Source organism: Acomys minous, assembly GCF_964271855.1.
Source record: "Acomys minous genome assembly, chromosome: 1".
Taxonomy (NCBI): Eukaryota; Metazoa; Chordata; class Mammalia; order Rodentia; family Muridae; genus Acomys; species Acomys minous.
The window spans coordinates 3,736,661-3,757,725 of NC_140483.1; the positions used below are offsets into that span (position 1 = coordinate 3,736,661).

Here is a 21,065-nt window from a genome sequence, read left to right on the forward strand (position 1 = left end):
AAACCAGGTGAAAACCCTAAGGCCACTCACTGACAGGTGCGGTCCACGTGCCTTCTTTCCTGGTGGACGGAAACCGGCTTGCATCGGCTTCTCAGTGACAGGACCGAAAAGTCGGCCTTCGAGGACCCTCTTCTCGCTGCCCTGCAAGCCTCCTCCTGCTGCCCTGCTCCCACAGCCCTCGACCCCCTGCATCCCCTGGCCCCCACCCTCCTCTGTGCGGCGCCCCTTTTTCTAAAGCTGGGTACACACAGGCCCCTGCTCTTTCCCAGCTTTACTCTGCTCCCTAGTACTTACGGCTGTGCTGCCCGTTGCCGCCTCCACTAGGCAAGATGAAGGGCCTGAGACTTCAGGCTCTCTCCACAGTAAATGGGTTAATGTGACGTTTCAAACCTAAGCAGCTCATGGTAGGTCCTTAATGCCTATTCACTGACTGACTGAAAGGAAGGTGGAGCCTGAGATAGCCACATCTAGCTGGCTCCAGACTGAAAAACGGAGTAGGAAACGTTATTTCTTTTCTTTTCTTTCTTTTTTTTTTTTTTTTTGTTTGTTTTGGTTTTTTTAGACAGGGTTTCTCTGTGTGGCCTTGGCTATCCTGGAATCTCTTTGTAGACCAGGCTGGCCTTGAACTCGGAGCGATCCGCCTGCCTCTGCCTCCCAAGTGCTGGGATCACAAACGTGCGCCTCCACGCCTGGCTTGGAAAGGTTATTTCTTAAGGGCTGGCTTTATGGGTGACTGGGAAACACCACTGCTCTCGTGCCTTGCACCCATGGTTACAATTTCTAACGTCTTAATAGTTCTTTGAATTTGTGTTGTTAGAAAACCAAACGGACATGGGAGCATGTGCGGATGGGGGAACCTGCAGACTCGCTCACATACAGCCTACTTCCTGCCTCCTCTCAAGCTGCTCTCAGAGCTCGGCGGCTTTGCCCAACTCCTCAGCAGGCACAGGTGGGAAGAGGCCAGTATTAGGCATCTCAGAAAAACCTGCTCTGACCTGTCCCATGCCTGGTGAGAGACCTGATGGAGGGTGGGTGTCATGGCAACCGCTCAGCCCAGGACTAAAGCCCCTGGGGAGACCTGCTCTGTTTGGCTGGGGCAGCAGGCCTATGTGAAAACAGGGTGCAGTCCACACACACACAGAGGCTCAAAGCTCTAGCACTTCCGCTTAATAATGCACAGAATGGGCTGGGCGTGGCACACTCGCAGCACTCGGGAGGCAGAGGCAGGTGGATCCTGTGAGTTTGAGGACAGCCTGGTCTACAAAAAGAGGGCCTACGGTGGCGTCAGCTCCCCCTGCTGCTGCCCTGGCTGCTGCTTTTGCTGGCTGGATTTAGCTAGTATTCTGATGACAAAGATTGGACTTGCCCCAAGGAAACCTGACCCCCCTAATCAGCCCCTCTCCCCTCTAACCTTTCTTGCTTATCTAGTGCTGGGGAGTTGGAAAGGATTGAGGAAGGGTGGTAGCCACAAGAACCCATAAATAGTCCCAAAAAGTACACCTACAGTTAACTGCTTCATGCTCAAAGAAGAAAGGTCTTAACATTGTGGCCTAGGAGTGGCTCATGGGTAAGGAGCTTCCTGCACAAGCTTGAGCCAGAGATGAGATCCTCAGAGCCCAGGTAAAAGCTGGGCAGGTATGGTAGCTGCCCATGATCACGGGGTAGCTGTGGCAAGCTGGCTCAGGGCTCGCTGCCATTAGTAAACTGTGGGTTCAAGTGGAGATCGGGAAAGACACTTAGCACCAACCTTCTCCCTCCTCCCCCACCACACAAACACACACACCAAAACCCAAAGTAAATTCTCTGTAAGAGTGGCAGTACACTCCAGTTCATTTCAGCACCAGCGAGGCTTCAGAACAGAAAGCCAAGTCTCCACACAGCCAGGGGGCGGTGGCATATACCCTTAATCCCAGCACTCAGGAGGTAGAGGCCAGCCTGACCTACAGATCAAGCTCCTGGACAGCCAAGGCTACATGGAGAATCCCTATCTTAAAAAAAAAAAAAAAAAAAAAAGGAAAGTCTGCAAGCATCAGTGTCCCCATGGAGCTGGCTCAGCTCAGCCGGCTGGCTCTCATGGTCTGTGAGACGATAAGTTCCTCCCCAGTGGAGCCAAGGTAGGAAAATGAAAGGTTGACATTACGGGAGATTGGGAGGTGAGAGACAGCCAGAATAAAAACAAAATACAGACATCATGGGCTAAGGACACTCACTCAGAAGGGTCTTGCTGTGCAAGCATGAGCTCAGTTCAGCCCCTAGAACCACATAACAAGTTAGATGCAGCCGGGTGTGGTGGCTCACGCCTATAATCTCAGCACTCAGGAGGCAGAGGCAGGTGAATCTCTGTGAGCTTGAGGCCAGCCTGTTCTACAAAGTGAGTCCAGGACAGCCAAGGCTACACAGAGAAACCCTGTGGGGGATGGGGAATTAGATACAGTAAAATGTGCTTGTAATCCTGGGCACCAAGTGGAGACAAGAGTGGGGACCCTGGAACTTGAGAGGTAGCAAACCAGACAAAACTGGTGCAGGCCACACCCAGATGACTCCTTACCTGAAACCAGGGTTCCTGAGGTTGTCCTCTAGGCTACACACACACACACACACACAAATACAAAAGTCACAATGAAATTTTCCATAAAATAGATTTATACTGTATTGGAAATTTTATAGATGACTTGTTATTCATAAACAATTATATCCAGTTAAAATTTCTAAAGTTCAAGAACACTTAAAACTTCATACTTAGAATGTTTTATACACATAGAATTTTATTCTGTATTGCTATGCCAATATCACTATAGACCAAAGGAGAAAGAGGAAAAAGTGGGAAAAACCACCACACTGAGTTCCTAGTTTTCAACAGGACATCCATCTGGCAGATTGTCACAGTCCCTTCACAACAGACAAGGTGCTTGCCACATTTTAACAATCTAAGCTGCCACAGAAAGACATATTTGCAAGCGGTCCCTGGTGCTGCTTCTGCAGCCCCAAGTGCCAACAGCAGCGAAAGCATCAGAAAAGTCAACCTTGGCAAGTTACACACCCAAGCAAGTTATTACAGCTCCAGAAAGTAAAGGACACTGAATTTTAAAATGCAAGGAGTCTGTGTGTTTAGTTGTGAGACAACTGGCATTAAAACGCTTCTGACCTTCCTTCTCAGCCAACAGCACCTACTGGGCAAATAAATCCCTTTCTGATGAGTCTTCAGGACACTGGAGACAAACAGCAAACTTCTACTAACACAGGTGAAGGCATGCATCGAAAATATTGCACACTGTACTGTTCTTTTCTGAAGCTGTCTCAAGGGGCTGTGGACAGACAGCAAAGGAGGAAGGCCTGCTTTTTCCCCGGTAGCCTTAGGTAGACCCAACTTCCTGAAGACAGTGCTCCGACATTAAACACTTAGAAACCACACATGCAATTTAAACTGTGAAGACCCTCGGACACTTCAGATGGTTCTGCTCACACTTGGGAGCAGACAGCATCTAACTAACCTCATCAACTGACAGAGGCACAGGCTGCAGTACTGCACAGTCAGAGTGCGAGCAGCTCTGGCAGCTGCAGCCTCCTGTCCCCAGGTACTGAGGGACAATTCTGACGACATCTGCCTCCTTATCAGTCAGGCTCGCCCTTCATGTCTTCAGTCTCTCTGCTGTGCCTCTTCTGCACTCACTGGTGCTGTCCTGGCAGGGGTTTCCCTAAGGTAAGCCCACGTTCTCAGACAAAAGCTCCGGCCCATCCCTTCCTCCCAGAGTCTAATCTCCACTTTCACTAGCACTAAGGACATCTTGAACTGAATGCTGGTGACGGCTTCTCCTCAGGCTGCCAGGCCAGGGCCTGGGTCTCACCCAGGAGCATCACACACTAACAAAGCCTGTAATGCAACCCCGTGGGCGAGTGAGGACTCCTGCTCTGTCATAGTCCCTGTTAAAGCGAGGTCACACACCAGCGGAAGCCTCACCTGGGAACTGCAGAGAAGGCGGTATCCCTCAGTCACGTGACACTCAGTGCGTCCTCCAGCTTAAGTGTTCTTTCCCTAACGTTATTTTCTCCTAAGACCCACAGTGTTCAGCTCATATTCCCAGTAGTAATCGCACATGGGATCAAAAGCGCAACAGGCAGCAAAGGCACGAGGCCTCCCCAAGGGATATTAGGAGGAGGACATGGCTGTCTCGCAGACGTGTTGCTGAAAGACCACAAACAATCCCAGGGTCATGCTCACGGCACACAAGGTGCAGCTCACAGACCCAGACACACAAAACTACAGCAGCCGGGTTCCCATCTCCAGTGGGTTGCTGGTGTCAAGCACCAACCCAGCTCCACAGCTTGCTGCCTAGCGCATGCCCAGGATCTGTCTGCTCTTCAGCTGGTAGTTTCTTTCAATATCTGACAGGGCTTGAGCCCGCAGCTGGGCAGCATGAAGCCTCTTCTTCAGGTCTTTGCACTTGGACTTGGCAAGCTGGCTCTCAGAATTCTCGCTCCTTGTGGTGTTCTCCTTGCTTTCCCCATGGAAATGAACCTTTTTCTTCATTACTGAGGACGGAAGATCATGTTCTTTAGAAAAAAGAAGAAAGGGTCTGAGTTACGTGAGATCAACTCTATTATACAGATGAGTACTGACTCAGCTGACACCTGTCATCTTTTCTGCGACAACTGGTCAAGGGTGTGGGTATAGCAGAAATCAACCAGGTTTTTTATTTAAAAATATTTAGCGCTGGGCATGGTGGCACATGCCTTTAATCCCAGCACTTGGGAGGCAGATCTCTGTGAGTTCGAGGCCAGCCTGGTCTACAAAGAGTCCAGGACGGCCAAAGCTCTATGTAACAGAGAAACCCTGTCTCAAAAAACAAACAAACAATTTAGCTTTGGCAGCTGGAGAGACGGCTCAGTGGTTAAGAGCACTGTCTGCTCTCTCAAAGGTCCTGAGTTCAATTCCCAGCAACCACATAGTGGCTCACAACCATATGTAATGGAATCTGATTCCCACTTCTGATGTGCATGGACAGAGCACTCATATACATAAAATAAATAAAATCTTTTAAAATAATAAAATATTTAGCTTTATTATTTGTGGGTGTGGGCGCACTCGAGGGCGGCCTGTGTGGATATATGCACATAAATACAGACACTCTCAAGTTCAGAAGAGGGCACTGGATGCCCTGGAGCTGGAGTTACAGGTGGTTGTGAGCCAACTGATGTGGGTGCTGGGAACTGAACTCAGGTCCTCTACAAGTATATGCACTTAACCACTGAGTCATCTCTGCAGCCCCAGGGTTTATTTTGTCGTTGTTGTTGTTTCTTTGAGCTATGACCTAAACAAAGCTGACATAAGTCAGGTGTGGTGGTGCACACTTTTAGTCCCAGACTGTGAGTTAGGGGCCAGCCTAGTCTACACGGCATGTTCTATGTCTACTAGTCAGGTCTATATAGGGAGACCCTGTGTCTCCAAAAGCAAGACAACAGAAAAAGGAACTCAAAGATTTTAAGAAAGATCCAAAAGTGATGGTTCACTCTGTGGCTGGCTTATCTTTTTTGTTTTGCTTTTGAGACAGAGTCTCACTCTGTCTCTGTGGCTAGTCTGGGACTTGCAGACCAGGCTGACCTTAAACTCAAGTGGGCTGCTTGCCTCTGCTGCCTGCATGCTGGGATAAAGGTGTGCAAAGCCAGAGGACCAGCTTTGGGGTCAGTTCTCTCCTTCCACCGTGGGTCCTAGAGAGTAAACTCAGGTGTGTCAGGCGTGGTGGCACGCACCTTTAGCCACGGAGCAGCCTCTCATTTTCGTTTATTTTGTAAATTATGCGCACGTGTATGTGTGTGTGTTTATGGGGTGGGGGAAGAAGGGGTTGTGTGCACCTGAGCACATAACCTGAGGCCAGAAAAGGACTTCAGATGCCCTGGAGCTAGAGTTCCAGGAAGACAGGCACTCGTGGGTGCTGCGAACCAAACTCAAGTCCTCAGGAAGAACAATGTGGTGGTTTGAATAATGGTCCTCATAGGTTCATTTATTACTTTAATGCTTAGACATCAGGGATTGGCACTATTTGAAAAGGACTGGAGGTGTGGCCTTGTTGGAGGAAATCCAACTCTCACTAGGGGCTGGCCTGGCCAGTCCCTTCACTGGGACTGGCCTGAATTCACTATGTACAATAGGCTGCTCTCAAACTCACAGCAATTCTCCTGCTTCAGTCTTTCAAGTGCTGGGATCACAGACTTTTACCACCATGCCTGTTAAGCCATACTTTCTATTATGACTGACGTATGGCAGTTTTAAAATACCAGGATTTTTGCTTAAAAATGTAAAGAAATATAGTTTTTGTAACATAACCAAAGAATACCATAGACAAACTAAAATGTATAGTTTTGAAAATATTTCAGCATGAATCACACCATCTGTTAAGGTGGGTGGAGCTGAAATTATGACCCCTGTGTCTCAGTCTCTCACCCAGAAAGTCAGGCTCTGTGCTAGCAGGATCTCACTTCCACTCCAGTGCAGACACGGTGGAGTCACCTTGAGATCTGAGGCTGTAAAGTCAAAGCCCTACAAATCAGTCTGGGGCCACACTGGGGTGCACATTACCACGTGAGGCACAGTGTGTGTGGAGCTATGAACACACCTGGGCCGCCGGCCACACACAGGAACCTCTGCTCCTTCAACCAGCTGCAGCTCTTCACCAGACTCTCGGCTCTGGCCAGTTTGTCCTCTGCTAGTCGCTCTCGAATACAAAGTTCACGTTCCTTCTCTTTAGAAAAGGGATGGGAAAAAGAAAAGCAACAGGTAAGGAGCGCTGGCCATAAACCACAGACAGTTCTGCCTAAAACTGCCTGTCATTTTCTCATTTTGGAAGCTGCTAACCTGTACTTCACTTTCACTCGGTTACATTTATTCGCAAGTCTCTGATGGGGTTGAAGACCAGATAGTTAATTTTAAATTTAAGCTTAGTTGTTTAAGAGTTAAAAAGATACTCTGAAGTCTAGATAGATACTTTTAGGTTGATAGATTTGAGCTTTAATAAATGTTGATTTAGGTTCAAAACTTTAGACTTACCAAGATAGAATAGATAATATTTTCTATGAGGTTGCCAAATACATTTTGATTAAAAATTATGTGTGTAAGTCTTACCTATTGGTTTTTATAATTTTTCATAATTGTACTTACTGTATATAAAAATGGCCTTTTTTATTTAGACAGAAAAGGGGAGATGTTGGGGGACGGTCTGATGTACTTTGATGCTAATTACTGCTTGCTGTCTGTGTGACCCACCTTTTGCTTAATAAAAAGCCATCCCACCTGGTCAGGGCAGAGGAGATAGGTAGGGCTTAGAGGAGACAGAGAGGAATTCCGGTAAGAAAAAAGACCTCCACAGGCTGGAGAGATGGCTCAGTGGTTAAGAGCGCCGCCTGCTCTTCCAGAGGTCCTGAGTTCAATTCCCAGCAACCACATGGTGGCTCATAACCATCTGTATTGTGATATGGCGCCCTCTTCTGGCTTGCAGGAGTACATGCAAGCAGAGCACTGTATACGTAATAATAAATAAATAAATCTTAAAAAAAAAAAAAAAAAAAGACCTCCACGAGGAGAAACGAGAGACCGTGAGGAGAGGAGAGGAAGGCCGCCATGAGTTAGCTGGAAGAGAAGCACATGGCCGGCATGGATGGAGAATCCAGCCCAGACGAAGAACATTAGCAAGTATTTGGGATTATGGATGGGAGGTAGCTTGATATAAATTATTAGAAACAGATGGCATGGGATTGAGGCAGGGATCCCATGCCTGCCCCACTATGGGAGGTAGTTTAGAGGATTGATATCTGCCCTGCCTCTGGTTAACTAAGGCTATTTTAAAATATAACAAGTGTCTGTGTCTTAACTGATTACTAGCCAGGCCTACAGGTAATACAGTTAATTAAAAAAAAAAATACAGCATGTACATTTTATTTTCACCCAATTTGTTGTTGCTGCCAAAGCTGAAGTTTCATTTGGAATGATCAGATCCTTTCAGACAAACAGAGGCTTCTGATTAAGAACATTTTTGAGCTCACCATGAAGCTCAAAACCTCATTTTAAAGCGTTTCCTCTGACAGCCACCTCACTTCAGCATGAAACAGCAGAGCTTCATTCTGAGCATCCACCTCACGGCAGCTTTAGAGACTGCTTGCCTTCACATACTGACAGAGGCTCTGATGCTTTCCATTACTGCGGATAACTCTGTGGCAGCATCTTCACTGCTAACACCAGCAGGTGAATCATCAGTGCGCTCTGACGACCTTGGCTGACTCACTCAGCACCAAACTCTGAAATCCAGATAGACACGGGGAGCAGCTGGAGCACCATCTGTGCAGGTACCACAAACCTGTCTCGCCAAGAGATGTTATGCTCTTTCAGAAATCAATCAATTGTGTCAAATACATCATATGTGGTAGTTGTTGTTTCAAAGTGTTTGCAAAAAAGAAAAAAAAAGGCCACATCTTTAAAGTCGCCATCATCATTACATCATCACCCATGGACACCAGTAACAGCAGCAACACCTGCAGATCCATCCGGCTGGCGCTAACTGCTGGGAGTGGAGTGGGTTTAATTTCCGTTAGATAAGGACATGGCACCCAACTGCATAACACATTTGTCTCTGACCATAGCATGAGCAAAAGTGGCTCCCAGCGATGGCGTGAGCGCTGCTGGTTTCGAGTGTCACCAAGAATGAAGCTTCAATGGCTGCTAGGCTTTGTTTCTGATCCTTGCAGCCAACGTCAAGTCTGGCTTTTTTTTTAAACTTTGTATTGATTCTTTGTGAATTTCACATCATGCACCCCAATTCCCCAATCCCACTCATCTCCCCTCAATATCCACCCTCCTAGACTGCTGTAGTAGTTGATGGTTTTACAGTGTGTGACTTCATATTTACTCAGTAGTTGCAATTCATCAAGTGATGGTTTGCCTCCAATATCACTGCTTTCAACAGCAGCTGCTGTCTACACACATGACTATTCCACATGAATACTTAATGGTGCCAACACTGTCACATACACCTGCATGTTCAGGGTGTATGTGATGGGGCTGGGACCAGGGCGTCATGCCAGGGTCTCCTATGTGGGCCTGACTGGATATGGGCAGAACTGCCTGGAGACAAGGAATGGACTTTCAGTTCCTAAGACCATGAGAAATATGTGTTTTCTGATGGCCTTAGGTGACCCTTGTAAAGGGGTCATTACACACACACACACCACATACACACACACGACATTCACACACCAGCCCAATGACGTCGTGGCCCACAGGTTGAGAACCACTGGTTTATAAAAAGTTTCTGCCAGGCTTGGTGACACAGGGCTGTAACCAAGCGACACAGGAGGCAAAGCAGGAGGGTTGGTCAGCTCGGACAACTCAGAGAGATCCTGTCTCAAAAAAGGGCTGGGTGCAGCTCTGGTGTTCACAAAACTCTGGGTCAATCCCCAGTAACCACCAATAGAAAGAAACAAAAGGTTCTAACAAGGCCTGTGCACTTCAGCTCTTCTCTTCAGACCCCGGCCCACTTCCCCACTGCAGTCAGCTGGCTCCAGCCCACCTCCCCACTGCAGTCAGCTGGCTCTAGCCCAGACTCCCCACTGCTGTCAGCTGGCTCTAGCCCACCTCCCCACTGCAGTCAGCTGGCTCCGGCCCACCTCCCCACTACAGTCAGCTGGCTCCAGCCCACCTCCCCACTACAGTCAGCTGGCTCCAGCCCACCTCCCCACTGCAGTCAGCTGGCTCTAGCCCACCTCCCCACTGCAGTCAGCTGGCTCTAGCCCACCTCCCCACTGCTGTCAGCTGGCTCTAGCCCACCTCCCCACTGCAGTCAGCTGGCTCTAGCCCACCTCCCCACTGCAGTCAGCTGGCTCTAGCCCACCTCCCCACTGCAGTCAGCTGGCTCCGACCCACCTCCCCACTGCTGTCAGCTGGTTCCGGCCCACCTCCCCACTACAGTCAGCTGGCTCTAGCCCACCTCCCCACTGCTGTCAGCTGGCTCTGGCCCACCTCCCCACTGCAGTCAGCTGGTTCCGGCCCACCTCCCCACTGCAGTCAGCTGGCTCTAGCCCACCTCCCCACTACAGTCAGCTGGCTCCGACCCACCTCCCCACTGCAGTCAGCTGGTTCCGGCCCACCTCCCCACTACAGTCAGCTGGCTCTAGCCCACCTCCCCACTGCAGTCAGCTGGCTCTAGCCCACCTCCCCACTGCAGTCAGCTGGCTCTAGCCCACCTCCCCACTACAGTCAGCTGGCTCTAGCCCACCTCCCCACTGCAGTCAGCTGGCTCTAGCCCACCTCCCCACTACAGTCAGCTGGCTCTAGCCCATCTCCCCACTGCAGTCAGCTGGCTCTAGCCCACCTCCCCACTACAGTCAGCTGGTTCCGGCCCACCTCCCCACTGCAGTCAGCTGGCTCTAGCCCACCTCCCCACTACAGTCAGCTGGTTCCGGCCCACCTCCCCACTGCAGTCAGCTGGCTCTAGCCCACCTCCCCACTGCAGTCAGCTGGCTCTAGCCCACCTCCCCACTACAGTCAGCTGGCTCCGACCCACCTCCCCACTGCAGTCAGCTGGTTCCGGCCCACCTCCCCACTGCAGTCAGCTGGCTCTAGCCCACCTCCCCACTGCAGTCAGCTGGCTCCGGCCCACCTCCCCACTGCAGTCAGCTGGCTCTAGCCCACCTCCCCACTGCAGTCAGCTGGCTCCGGCCCACCTCCCCACTGCAGTCAGCTGGCTCTAGCCCACCTCCCCACTGCAGTCAGCTGGTTCCGGCCCACCTCCCCACTGCAGTCAGCTGGCTCTAGCCCACCTCCCCACTGCAGTCAGCTGGCTCCGGCCCACCTCCCCACTGCAGTCAGCTGGCTCTAGCCCACCTCCCCACTGCAGTCAGCTGGCTCCGGCCCACCTCCCCACTGCAGTCAGCTGCTCCATTGGCTCTGGGCAGGACTCACGCTCCAGGCTGTCCTCCCGAGCTCTGAGTGCACGCTCTCGATCCTGCAGCTGCCTTTCCTTCAGCTTGAGCTCAGTCAGCACAGGGCTGGAGTCCTGCAGCTTCGAAGGCTCGCCTAAGCGCCGTCCTCTCCTCTCCAGATTTCTCCTTTGCTCTTCTGCGACCAGGTCTGCTATCAGAGGGCTCTCCAGAATCTCTTCCACTGAGGGTCGTTGGTAATCCTGCAGACAATGTGGCAGGCAGAGCACAAAGTCAGCTTCAGACAAGCAGTTATGTTAAGAGGGTAAACAAGACACTGGTCAGTTCCTGTATCTAGAAACATCTAGTCAAACATCTGGAAACACAAGTTCACTGGTCACAAAGTCGTGGGTCTGCAAGATGACGCAGGCTTTAGCTATCCTTTTCTCTTTTCTCATTCCTTCTAAGGAGCTGGCTCAGGCCCTGCACAACTCCACACCTGAACACACTGGGCACCACTGGGGAAGTAGGGCCTGTTTCTCTAAACACCGTTAAGAACATGCTCACAGACCTTCAACCCCATCACACACACACCCTCCCCCTTATCAGCTCATCACACACACCCCCGCCCCCGTATCCTCTGCAACCTCACAGCCCCCCACTCTCTCTTTCCTCAGCCTACAGAGACGACCTGCGTCCCATCACACGGGCCAGGGAGCCCTTTCTCGGGCATTTACCTTGCCTGTTCCCCGTCCCCCTGGTTCTGATCTCTAGTCTCTTAGGGTAAATGACAACTATGAGGCCCCACTTCCGGCCCCTTCCCTTACGGCTGCTCCTCTCATAGGCCTTTGTCAGTCCTTCCATGCCACCAACCACCGTTAGTGTGGCAGAAAGTGGCAAGGAAAACAGGCAGTGAGGCTCACAGGCGCCTGTGAGCTTGCACCTCTGCGTCTTTTTGAGGCTTCTTCAGCCTTCATCAGTCTACAGAAAGAACACGCCCTCCACAGCTCACCAAGATATGAAGACAGACAGCGCACCAAGCCTTGCAGCTTTACCTTTAAGTTCAGCATCTGAGTGATGAGGGCATTCAACTCATCCGAGTAGCGGTAAGGGATTCGCCTGAACCTCCCTTCTCTGATTTTCCCAGCTAATTCTTTCTGGTTGAAAGCTGTAAACGGAGGCCTGGGGTTTAAAAAATAAATAAATACAGTAAATAAAGGAAAATGAGGGAAGAGAAAGAGAGAATGGAGATAAGAGGGGGCAAGGGAAGAAAAGAGAAAAATATTTTAATGTTAAATAAACTGAAAAAACGAGGATAAACAGGTGGCTGGCTCTGCCTTGAACTCTATGTCCTCAACCAGGACTCTTTTCTGTGACCATGGCTGTGGTCAGCAGTGCCGTGGTACCATGGCTGTGGTCAGCAGTGTCGCCGTACTGTGGCTGTAGTCAGCAGTGTCCTGGTACCATGGCTGTGGTCAGCAGTGTCCTGGTACAGTGGCTGTGGTCAGCAGTGCCGCGGTACCGGGCTGTGGTCAGCAGTGTCGCGGTACTGTGGCTGTGGTCAGCAGTGTCATGGTACTGTGGCTGTGGTCAGCAGTGTCGCGGTACCATGGCTGTGGTCAGCAGTGTCCTGGTACAGTGGCTGTGGTCAGCAGTGTCCTGGTACCGTGGCTGTGGTCAGCAGTGTCGCGGTACCGTGGCTGTGGTCAGCAGTGTCATGGTACCGTGGCTGTGGTCAGCAGTGTCGCGGTACCGTGGCTGTGGTCAGCAGTGTCCTGGTACCATGGCTGTGGTCAGCAGTGCCGCGGTACTGTGGCTGTGGTCAGCAGTGTCATGGTACTGTGGCTGTGGTCAGCAGTGTCCTGGTACTGTGGCTATGGTCAGCAGTGTCCTGGTACCATGGCTGTGGTCAGCAGTGTCATGGTACTGTGGCTGTAGTCAGCAGTGTCCTGGTACTGTGGCTGTGGTCAGCAGTGTCACTCACGGTACTGCCTACATTTAGGTTTGAGCAGCTCTTACCTGGAGTCTGTACATTCTGCAGCACCTTGGCTCTGCCTCCTAGATCAGAAAGACAGCTCAAAGACTGTCTCCAGAGTGATGGAGCAACACAGAAGTGGAGGGTAAAGTGACAAGACTCAGAGCTCTTCCTGTTCTCCAAACCCCACACCTTTCCCAGGACCCCGGCCACTCTGCTCTGTCAGCCTGGGCTGCAAACTCTGCCCTTGATCTGAGTGTCAGCTTCACTGGGAAACAGATCCTTCAACAAAGCAGGACAAACCCATGTTCCATTCTTAATGTGTGTGTGTGTGCACGCGCGCGCTGGGGGATGTTGTTTTTAACTTGTCTTGTAACTCAGTTTTAACAGGGCCCAGTAAAGGTGACCAACAGTGTCTCTTTGCCACACTCACATTAATGCGCACAGCTCATACAGCAGGCAGCCTAGCGACCAGATGTCCGACTTCTCGTTGTAGGATAAGCGGCTCATTTGCTCCTAGAGAAGGTGAGAAAGTCACTCTGAGAGCTGAGCTGCAGCTCAGGTGGCAGGATGCTTGCCTGGCACACACACCAAGCCCCGGGCTGGGCCCCAAGCACAGAGTACGCGTGCTGTACTTGGGAGGTGGAGGCGGGAGGGTGGAGAGTTCACTGACAGGGCTAGAGACACATCTCAGCAGACAGGACCTGATGTTCTTGCAGAGGACTCAGTTTGTTCCTGGCACCCACATGGCAGCTCACTGTAATCTGTAACTACAGTTCCAGGGGATCTGTTGCATTTGGTCTCCCCAGGTACTGTATACATTTGGTGCATATACATACAAACAAGGCAAAACACTTATACACACAAAATAAAATTTAAAATTCAAAATTATCCTCAGCTATATATCAAGTTCTAGAACAGCCTGGGTTTTATGAATTGCTGTCCCCCCCCCCTCTCTCTCTCTCTCTCACACACACACACACACACACACAACCCCAACAAAACACAACCAAAACAAAGCCCACAATAAATAAATCAGTAAACTGAAAATAAGATGGAACCTCTAAGTTTAGTAATATTCACTTAAAAATAAAAATGTTAAATTTTTTATCTGTAGCAAAAATTTTCTAAATTTCCTATCCGAAAGCCTGACTAGCTTAGACCACAGAAACAAAGATGGTGGTTTCCACTTTCTCTTCAACTTTACAATGGAAAGGGCAGTGACCTCGTCCTGGCAACTTCATCCCACACAATTCATTCACTCATCTCATGCTTATTGTGAGCCCGACACTGACAGTTCAAAGGTGAACCTGAGAGAGCTCTCCCCACTGTCCTCAAGGGAAGTCAACGTCATTTTGTTTTGTTTAAAGACAGTGATCTCAGACTCCTGAGTTCAGACAACTGCCTCAGCCTCCAAGTAGCTGGGACTGTTACAGTTGTAGGCACTGACTAGAAACTGCATTCTAAAAATATCAGAGAAACTAGCTGGTGGAACACACCTATAATCCAACACCCAAGCAGTGGAGGCCAGAGAGTCAGGAGTCCAAGGTCATCCTCCATTAAATAAGAAGTAGCTGTTCATGGCTAGCCTGGACTACTTGAGACTCTGGAGAGCCTGGAGAGATGGCTCAGGGGTTAAAAGCACTGACTATTCTTCCAGAGGACCCAGGTTTAATTCCCAACACCCACACAGCAGCTCACAATTGTCTGTAACTCCAATTGTAGAGGGAATCATGCAAGCAAAACACCAATGCACATAAAATAAAAACTAAAAACAAACAAATGAGGCAGGCATGGTGGCACATGCCTTTAATCCCAGCATTTGGGAGGCTGAGGCAGGCAGATTGCTGTGAGTTCAAGGCCAGCATGGTCTACAAAGGGAGTCTAGGACAGTCAAGGATACACAGAGAAACCCTGTCTCGAAAAACCAACAACCAACCAACCAAATAAACCAACAAACAAATCAAAACAGCTCCAGGGGAACTGATGCCCTCTTCTGGCCTCCAAAAGCCACAGACAAACAGAGAGACGTGTGTATACACACACACACACACACACACACACACACACACACACACACACACACATTCTCAGTCCCCCATTGTAACTAATATTCTCCTTATGTAAGGCTGATAGAACTTCTCCCAGCTTGTGCCTTGGGGAAACTGAACTCTAGTCAAAAGGCAGGCAGAAAAAGTGCAGGTGTTAGCTCCTGGGTGATCTCCCTTTGTAATCAAGCTTTCTGTGTGGAACACAACACCATGGGAAAACAGCCCCGTTCTGAAAACAAGAGTCACAAACTCAGAGTTTTATGTTGCCACCAGCTCTATTAGCGTAATTATATATCTAGAAAATCCTGGAAATCTCTGTGAACTAATAAAAAACCCTCTGCCTGCTATGATTTTTGACACTTACATAGCAATGCTGTCCCTACAGACTCAAGGCTGGTTGCTGTATTACTTATTTGTTGTGTGTTTTGCTCTTGTTTAGTGAGACCAGGCTGGGATTAAGGGCATGCTCCAACTTTTGACACCTAATGACAGATAAACGCTGTCTGCCCTTGTCCCAACAACTGCTGTACAATCCAATAATCAGAAATGAGGAGTAATTCATACAAGGGCTTGCACAGAGGGAAGCTCTGTAAATGCGGAGGAACAGCAGTAAGAGCAGGGCCTGTGCAGGCCATTAACAGTGGAGAAACAGGTGCCTCTGTGACAAGGCCTGAGCCTCATCAAACACGAGGTTACTGTGATGGTCAATGCTATCAACCTACCAGCACCTACAATCTCCTAGGACAAAATCCCACGTACACATCATCAAGTCTAGACTGGCTTACCTCACCTGGGAAGACCTAGGCAAATATGGGTGGCACCATTCCCTGGGCTTGGGTCCTGACTGCCTAAGTAGCAGCCACCGGCTCAGCTCCTGCACCCCTCTCTCTGTGAGTGTGACAGCTGCCTCCAGGGGCTGCACTTCACCTGGGTGCAGGCGCTGCAGGCTTAAAAACAAGAACTTCCAGGGAGTTCTTTGTTCAGGACTGATACCTTCGGAAACACTGTTGCTTTCAAACACTAGTTCATCTTTGTAACCCTGGAATTTAGCACAATAATATATAAAAACAAAAGCAGGGCCTGGTGGTGTACACCTTCAATCCCAGTAGAGGCAGATCTCTGAGTTCCAGGCCAGCCAGAACAGCACAGTGAAACCCAGGGGGGTGGGGGTGGGGCAGGGAGGGGATCCTGGAGACGACTCAGTAGTTAAGAGCACTTGTTGCTTTTGCACAGCACAACACTGCTGCACTCCCTCTTCCAGCCTCCAGCATCAACACACACACACACACACACACACACACACACAGCACACACTCACAAGACACACATCATATATACATAAATAACAAAACTTTTAACAGACATGTGGTTTGTGGCTCAGTGGTACAGTGCTTGCCTCAAATGCCTGAGGGCCTGAGGTTCAATCCTCAACACTGAGGGGAAACGTGAAAACTAAGAACTGTATTGTGAACTCTGAGCTACTGGATTTATTAGTAGCCCAAGCCTTAGTTTCCTTGCATCTGAATGATTTGCCTAAGATATTAAAAAGTTAAATTCTGGGTTAGGCATGGTAGCGCACATCTTTAATCCCAGCACTTGGGAGGCAGAGGCAGGAGGATCTCCGTGACTTTGAGGCCAGCCTAGTCTACAAAGTGAGTCCAGGACAGCCAGTGCTGTTATACAACGAAACTTTGTTTTGAAAACAAAAACAAACAAAAAGCATTAAATTCTGAAATACTTACAGGAGACATGTAATAAGGCGTGCCAACAAACGTTTTTGCAAAACTCGTGTCTTGGTTTAATATTCTAGCTAATCCAAAGTCCCCAAGCTTGACGTTGTGTTTGCTGTCCAGGAAGACGTTGGCTGGCTTCAGATCCCGATGAAGCACAGTGTGGCCCCCATCACTCCGTCTGTGACACTCTTTCAGGGCCAGGGTCAGCTGAGTCATCACTCGAAGGACAAACTCTTCCTCTAAGTATTGTCTGGAACAAAAGCAGTCACACATGAACAAAATGAATAAAATCATCTTGCATTCAGGACAAGCCATTTAAGCTTTCCACATGTACAAACATGGAAGCAAGTTATTATTGGATACGAAATGTGCGCATTGGTTCCCTAACCCTTCCCAACACAGAATGAGTCACCAACCAATACAAGAACATTCTACCACATTATTAAGGGCTCTGTCCCTGTCCCCAAGAGAATGTGCTAACAACAAAACTAGACCCTAGAGCTCACCCAGAAGCCACACTTACCTATCCTTGGTCCCCTTTGTAATGATACTAGCCAGGTCCCCTCCTTCACAGTATTCCATGACAATGTACAGGGTCGTGTTGGTTCGGTCGATAATGCGATCATAGTATCGGACGATGTTGGGATGCTTCAGCTCCCGGAGCAAGTTCACTTCAGACACAAGCATTTGCTTCTCCAGCTCTGTCATGGAGCCATAGTCAAGTTCTTTCCATACCAGTATCTGAAACACAACCGTTCCACGGTGTGAGGGTGAAGACGAAGAAAGAAATCCTCCAAAACAGAACACTATCTCAGGTTCGTATATAGATATAGATATAGATTTATCTCCTACAACTCTAGGTCAATTATGATGGTTAGTACTGTCCACAGGATCTAAAACCGCTGAGGAGCCAGGCCTGGTGGCGCACACCTTTAGCCCCAGAACTCAGGAGGCAGAGGCAGGCAGATCACTGTGAGTTCAAGGCCAGCCTGGTCTACAAAGCGAGTCTAAGGCAGCCAAGGCTACACAGAGAGACTCTGCTCGAAAAACAAAACAAAAACTCCAAATAAAACCACAGAGTAGACAAATATCTGGGAAGGTATATCGGGGGCGGGGTCTAGACTGGGTTAATTCAAGTGGGAGGACCTAACCGTGGGTGGCACCATTCCCTGGGCTTGAGCACTGAAGTGCGGAGCACCCGAGCTCGTCTCTCTGCCGCCCGCGGACACAGAGTGATCGGCCGCCCCTCGGACCCCTGTCGTCTCCCGTGGCTTTCGCCCGGTCCCTCCCTGTGTCCCTCCGGGCTCCGCCGTCCGCCACGGAGGGCCGCCTCACCTTGCCGTCGCTCTTCCGCCGAATCTTCTGGCAGCGGCCGTAGGAGCCGGTGCCGATGCTGTGCAGCACCTCGTAGTCCTCCACCCGGGAAGGCATGGCGGACGGACGGACGGACGGGCGGCCACCCACCGGACAAGCTCACCCGCGAGTCCGCGGGCCCGAAGCCGAGCCACCGGCTGCCGGGTCAACCGTCGCGGGCCGAGGCTCGCAGGCCATTGGTCCACAGCGAAGGCATATCTTCGCTCCGATTGGCTGAGGAAACACAACACCGCTAAGCATCTTGGGAAGATGTGTGTCGCTAGGCAACCGCGTCGGCGTCGGTGTGGGCGCCCCGCTGTGGTACGGCGCACGCGCAGCGCCGAACCCCCAACCCCCCCACCCCCCAGGACCGGGAATCGCAACGCCTGTCGGGCCTCAGTTACTCCGCCCTCGGCCGCCGTCGCTAAGGTAACGGAGGTCCGCGGAGCTCTCGGCCGGAGGCGCTCGCCATGGGACCCTCACCCCTTCCCAGCTCTTCTGCACGTTGCCCCTGGACCTGAGCCTGTGTGTGCTGACCCTGTGAGACAGAGGAGTGCGCCAGGCACTTTCTCCACACAAACTAGAGAGCAAGAACCCCTGTTCCAGCCGGGTCATGGTGGCGCACTCAGGCAGATGTCTTGTGAGTTCGAGGCCAGCCTGGGCTACATAGTAAATTCAAGGACAGCCCCTCCCTGTCTTATCCCCCCAGAGAGAGACAGACAGAGAGACATGGAGGCAGAGAGAGACAGAGACAGAGGGAGAGAGGAGACGGAGAAAGAACCCATCCATCCCTGTTCCTGTCTTTCCCCTGAGGAAATGGGAACTTGGATAAGCCCAACTTCTCAAAAGAGAACTGATTTAAAAATAAGAGGAAAAATTAATGGATATTCACAGTAATATCGTAGAGTTGGCATGTGAGCCCTGGCACAGTTACCATAGTCTGTGTCTCTTTACATTTAACGGAGAGACTTGTTCAACAGATGAGGGAGGCAGTGTGGTCACCACACATTTCTAAGAGATCTAGCAAAAAAGTATGTTAGAAAAAAGCGTTCCTAAGTAGCCTATGTGGAGTGTCGAACGCGTTCACTGACTTCGGGCCCAGCCAAGGAAGCAGCCCCACTTGCTCCTGGGAAATGGGAGCTCAGGCCTCCGACCAGGGCAGCTAGAGGATACAGTGCCTTACCAGAAAGCTAATAATGTGGTGCATAAATGGGTCGTCGTTCTTAAAATATCTGTTCATGGTGTGATTGAGAAGAACCCGATGTCCTATTAGTAAGAATTAGAAGCCTCCTTATGTTAAAAATAAAGAATGTATTTCATGCACTGAATTTAGTCTAAGCTAATTGGAATTGCCAGCCAGGAGAACTTTTAAATTAACATTCAAGGACACTGTCTCACCTCAAAGGAGTAGGATTAATTTAGATCTCAGAAGTTATATAAGGAACTGCAAATGGCTGAGGTCATTTGCATGGTGTGTGCTGCTTGTATTATGTGTGTTATGTGTAGTGCTTGTGATGTGTGGTGTGTTATGTATGTGGTATGCATATGTGTGTGGTATTTGTGGTGTGTGTATGTGTGTGGTATGTACATGTGAGGAGTATGTGCTGTGTGTGATATGTGTGGTGTGTGGTATGTGTGTACATGTATGTGATATGTGGTGTGTGTAATAGGTGTGTTCTGTGTGACCTGTTTGCGATGTGGTATGTGTGAGTCTGTGTGTGTGAGTATGTGTGTGAGTGTGTGTGTGAGTGTGTGTGTGTGTGTGAGTGTGCGTGTGTGTATGTGTGTGAATGTGTGTGTGTGTGTGTATGTGTGTGACCTCATTGGCCAGCCTGCTTCACACCTGTCCCGTCATCTCTTTGCTTCAAACCCAGCATCCTTCCTCAGCTCCTCAGTGCCAGCTTGGCATCTGCTGTGAGAATTCCACCTGTGGCCCCTCATGCCTTACCCCATCGTGGGCACTGTTGAGTGCTGACTGGACAGGGTCTAGAATCACCTGGTAGGTCAAGGCAGCAGGAGGCTCCTCCATTATGTTCATCCGGAGGACACAACTTGTCCTACAAGATTGAACTCCAACTTAGCCACCTCTGCTCTGAAGAGCCTCACCCAAGGCGTTCAGACACCACTGTGCATGTAAATCAGTTCTGACTGGCATCTGTGATTGTTTCCCAGCTGAACCTCAAACCATCTGTGGCCATTATATGTGGCCGTTGCATTGGTCCTGGCATAGAGAAGCAAAAAAGATGTGTTAAACAAAGACCCAGGAAGGCCCGTTATTAAGACCTGCACGGAGACGTGTAGTGGTCCCTGAAATATTCAGCCATTGAGCATGCCTGTCTGAGGCTGAGCCTGCTTATCCTGGGGGAGCCGTCCTGGCACAGAGGCTCCAGGAAAGTGTGTTCAGCCGGGAGGCCACAATAATAAAAAGGGTGGTGAGGGGTTAGCATGACACAGCCTAACCACTAACATGCCTTCACTTGGCAAGCACGGAGAGGGGGCGGAAATCAACAGGAAAGAGAGAGCAGAGCCTCTGACACAAAATGCCCACTAGAGGGCTGTACACCACTGCAAAATGAGAAACAGCACTAAGCCAAGACATTTTGTGAGTGGACCTTGTCTTGGGGATTACTTGGGCAGTTTGAAATCTAGGTTTACGGGCAATTCTTTAAAGTTATTAGTGAAATGCATACATACATATGTACGTACGTACATGGAGATTTTCTGTAACAATCAGAAACTGGCCGGGCTTGGTTACACACGCCTTTAATCCCAGCACTCGGGAGGCAGAGGCAGGAGGATTTCTGAGTTTGAGGCCAACCTGGCCTACAAAAGGAGTCCAGTATAGTTGGGGCTACACTGAGAAAACCTGTCACAACAAACAAAATCAGAAACTGTAAGATTAAAGGAAAGCCGGGCATGGTGGCAAACCCCTTCAATCCCAGCACTCTGGGAGGCAGAGGAAGAAGGATTTCTGTGAGTTCAAGGCCAGCCTGTCTGCAAATTGAGTCCAGGACAGCCAGGGCTACACAGAGAAACCCTGTCTCAAACAAA

At 49.9% G+C, this 21,065-nt stretch overlaps 1 protein-coding gene across 2 annotated transcripts; it reads right to left on the bottom strand.

The window, feature by feature from the left end:
- Window positions 1–2,747: 2,747 nt before the first annotated feature.
- NEK2 (NIMA related kinase 2) lies at window positions 2,748–18,288 on the bottom strand. 2 transcript variants are annotated; one of them, XM_084779917.1, is made up of 8 exons: window positions 17,997–18,288; window positions 17,185–17,402; window positions 16,671–16,911; window positions 13,311–13,393; window positions 11,958–12,084; window positions 10,946–11,165; window positions 6,612–6,737; window positions 2,748–4,530 (listed from the first exon to the last, which is right to left on the bottom strand). In XM_084779917.1, the coding sequence occupies exons 1-8, from the start codon at window positions 18,090–18,092 to the stop codon at window positions 4,331–4,333; spliced, it is 1,311 nt and encodes a 436-aa protein (XP_084636043.1). In that variant the 5' UTR covers window positions 18,093–18,288; the 3' UTR covers window positions 2,748–4,330. The 2 variants fall into 2 exon arrangements, with proteins under 2 accessions (XP_084636043.1, XP_084636042.1); XM_084779916.1 differs by having other exon boundaries at window positions 2,748–4,551; window positions 17,997–18,287.
- Window positions 18,289–21,065: the final 2,777 nt, after the last annotated feature.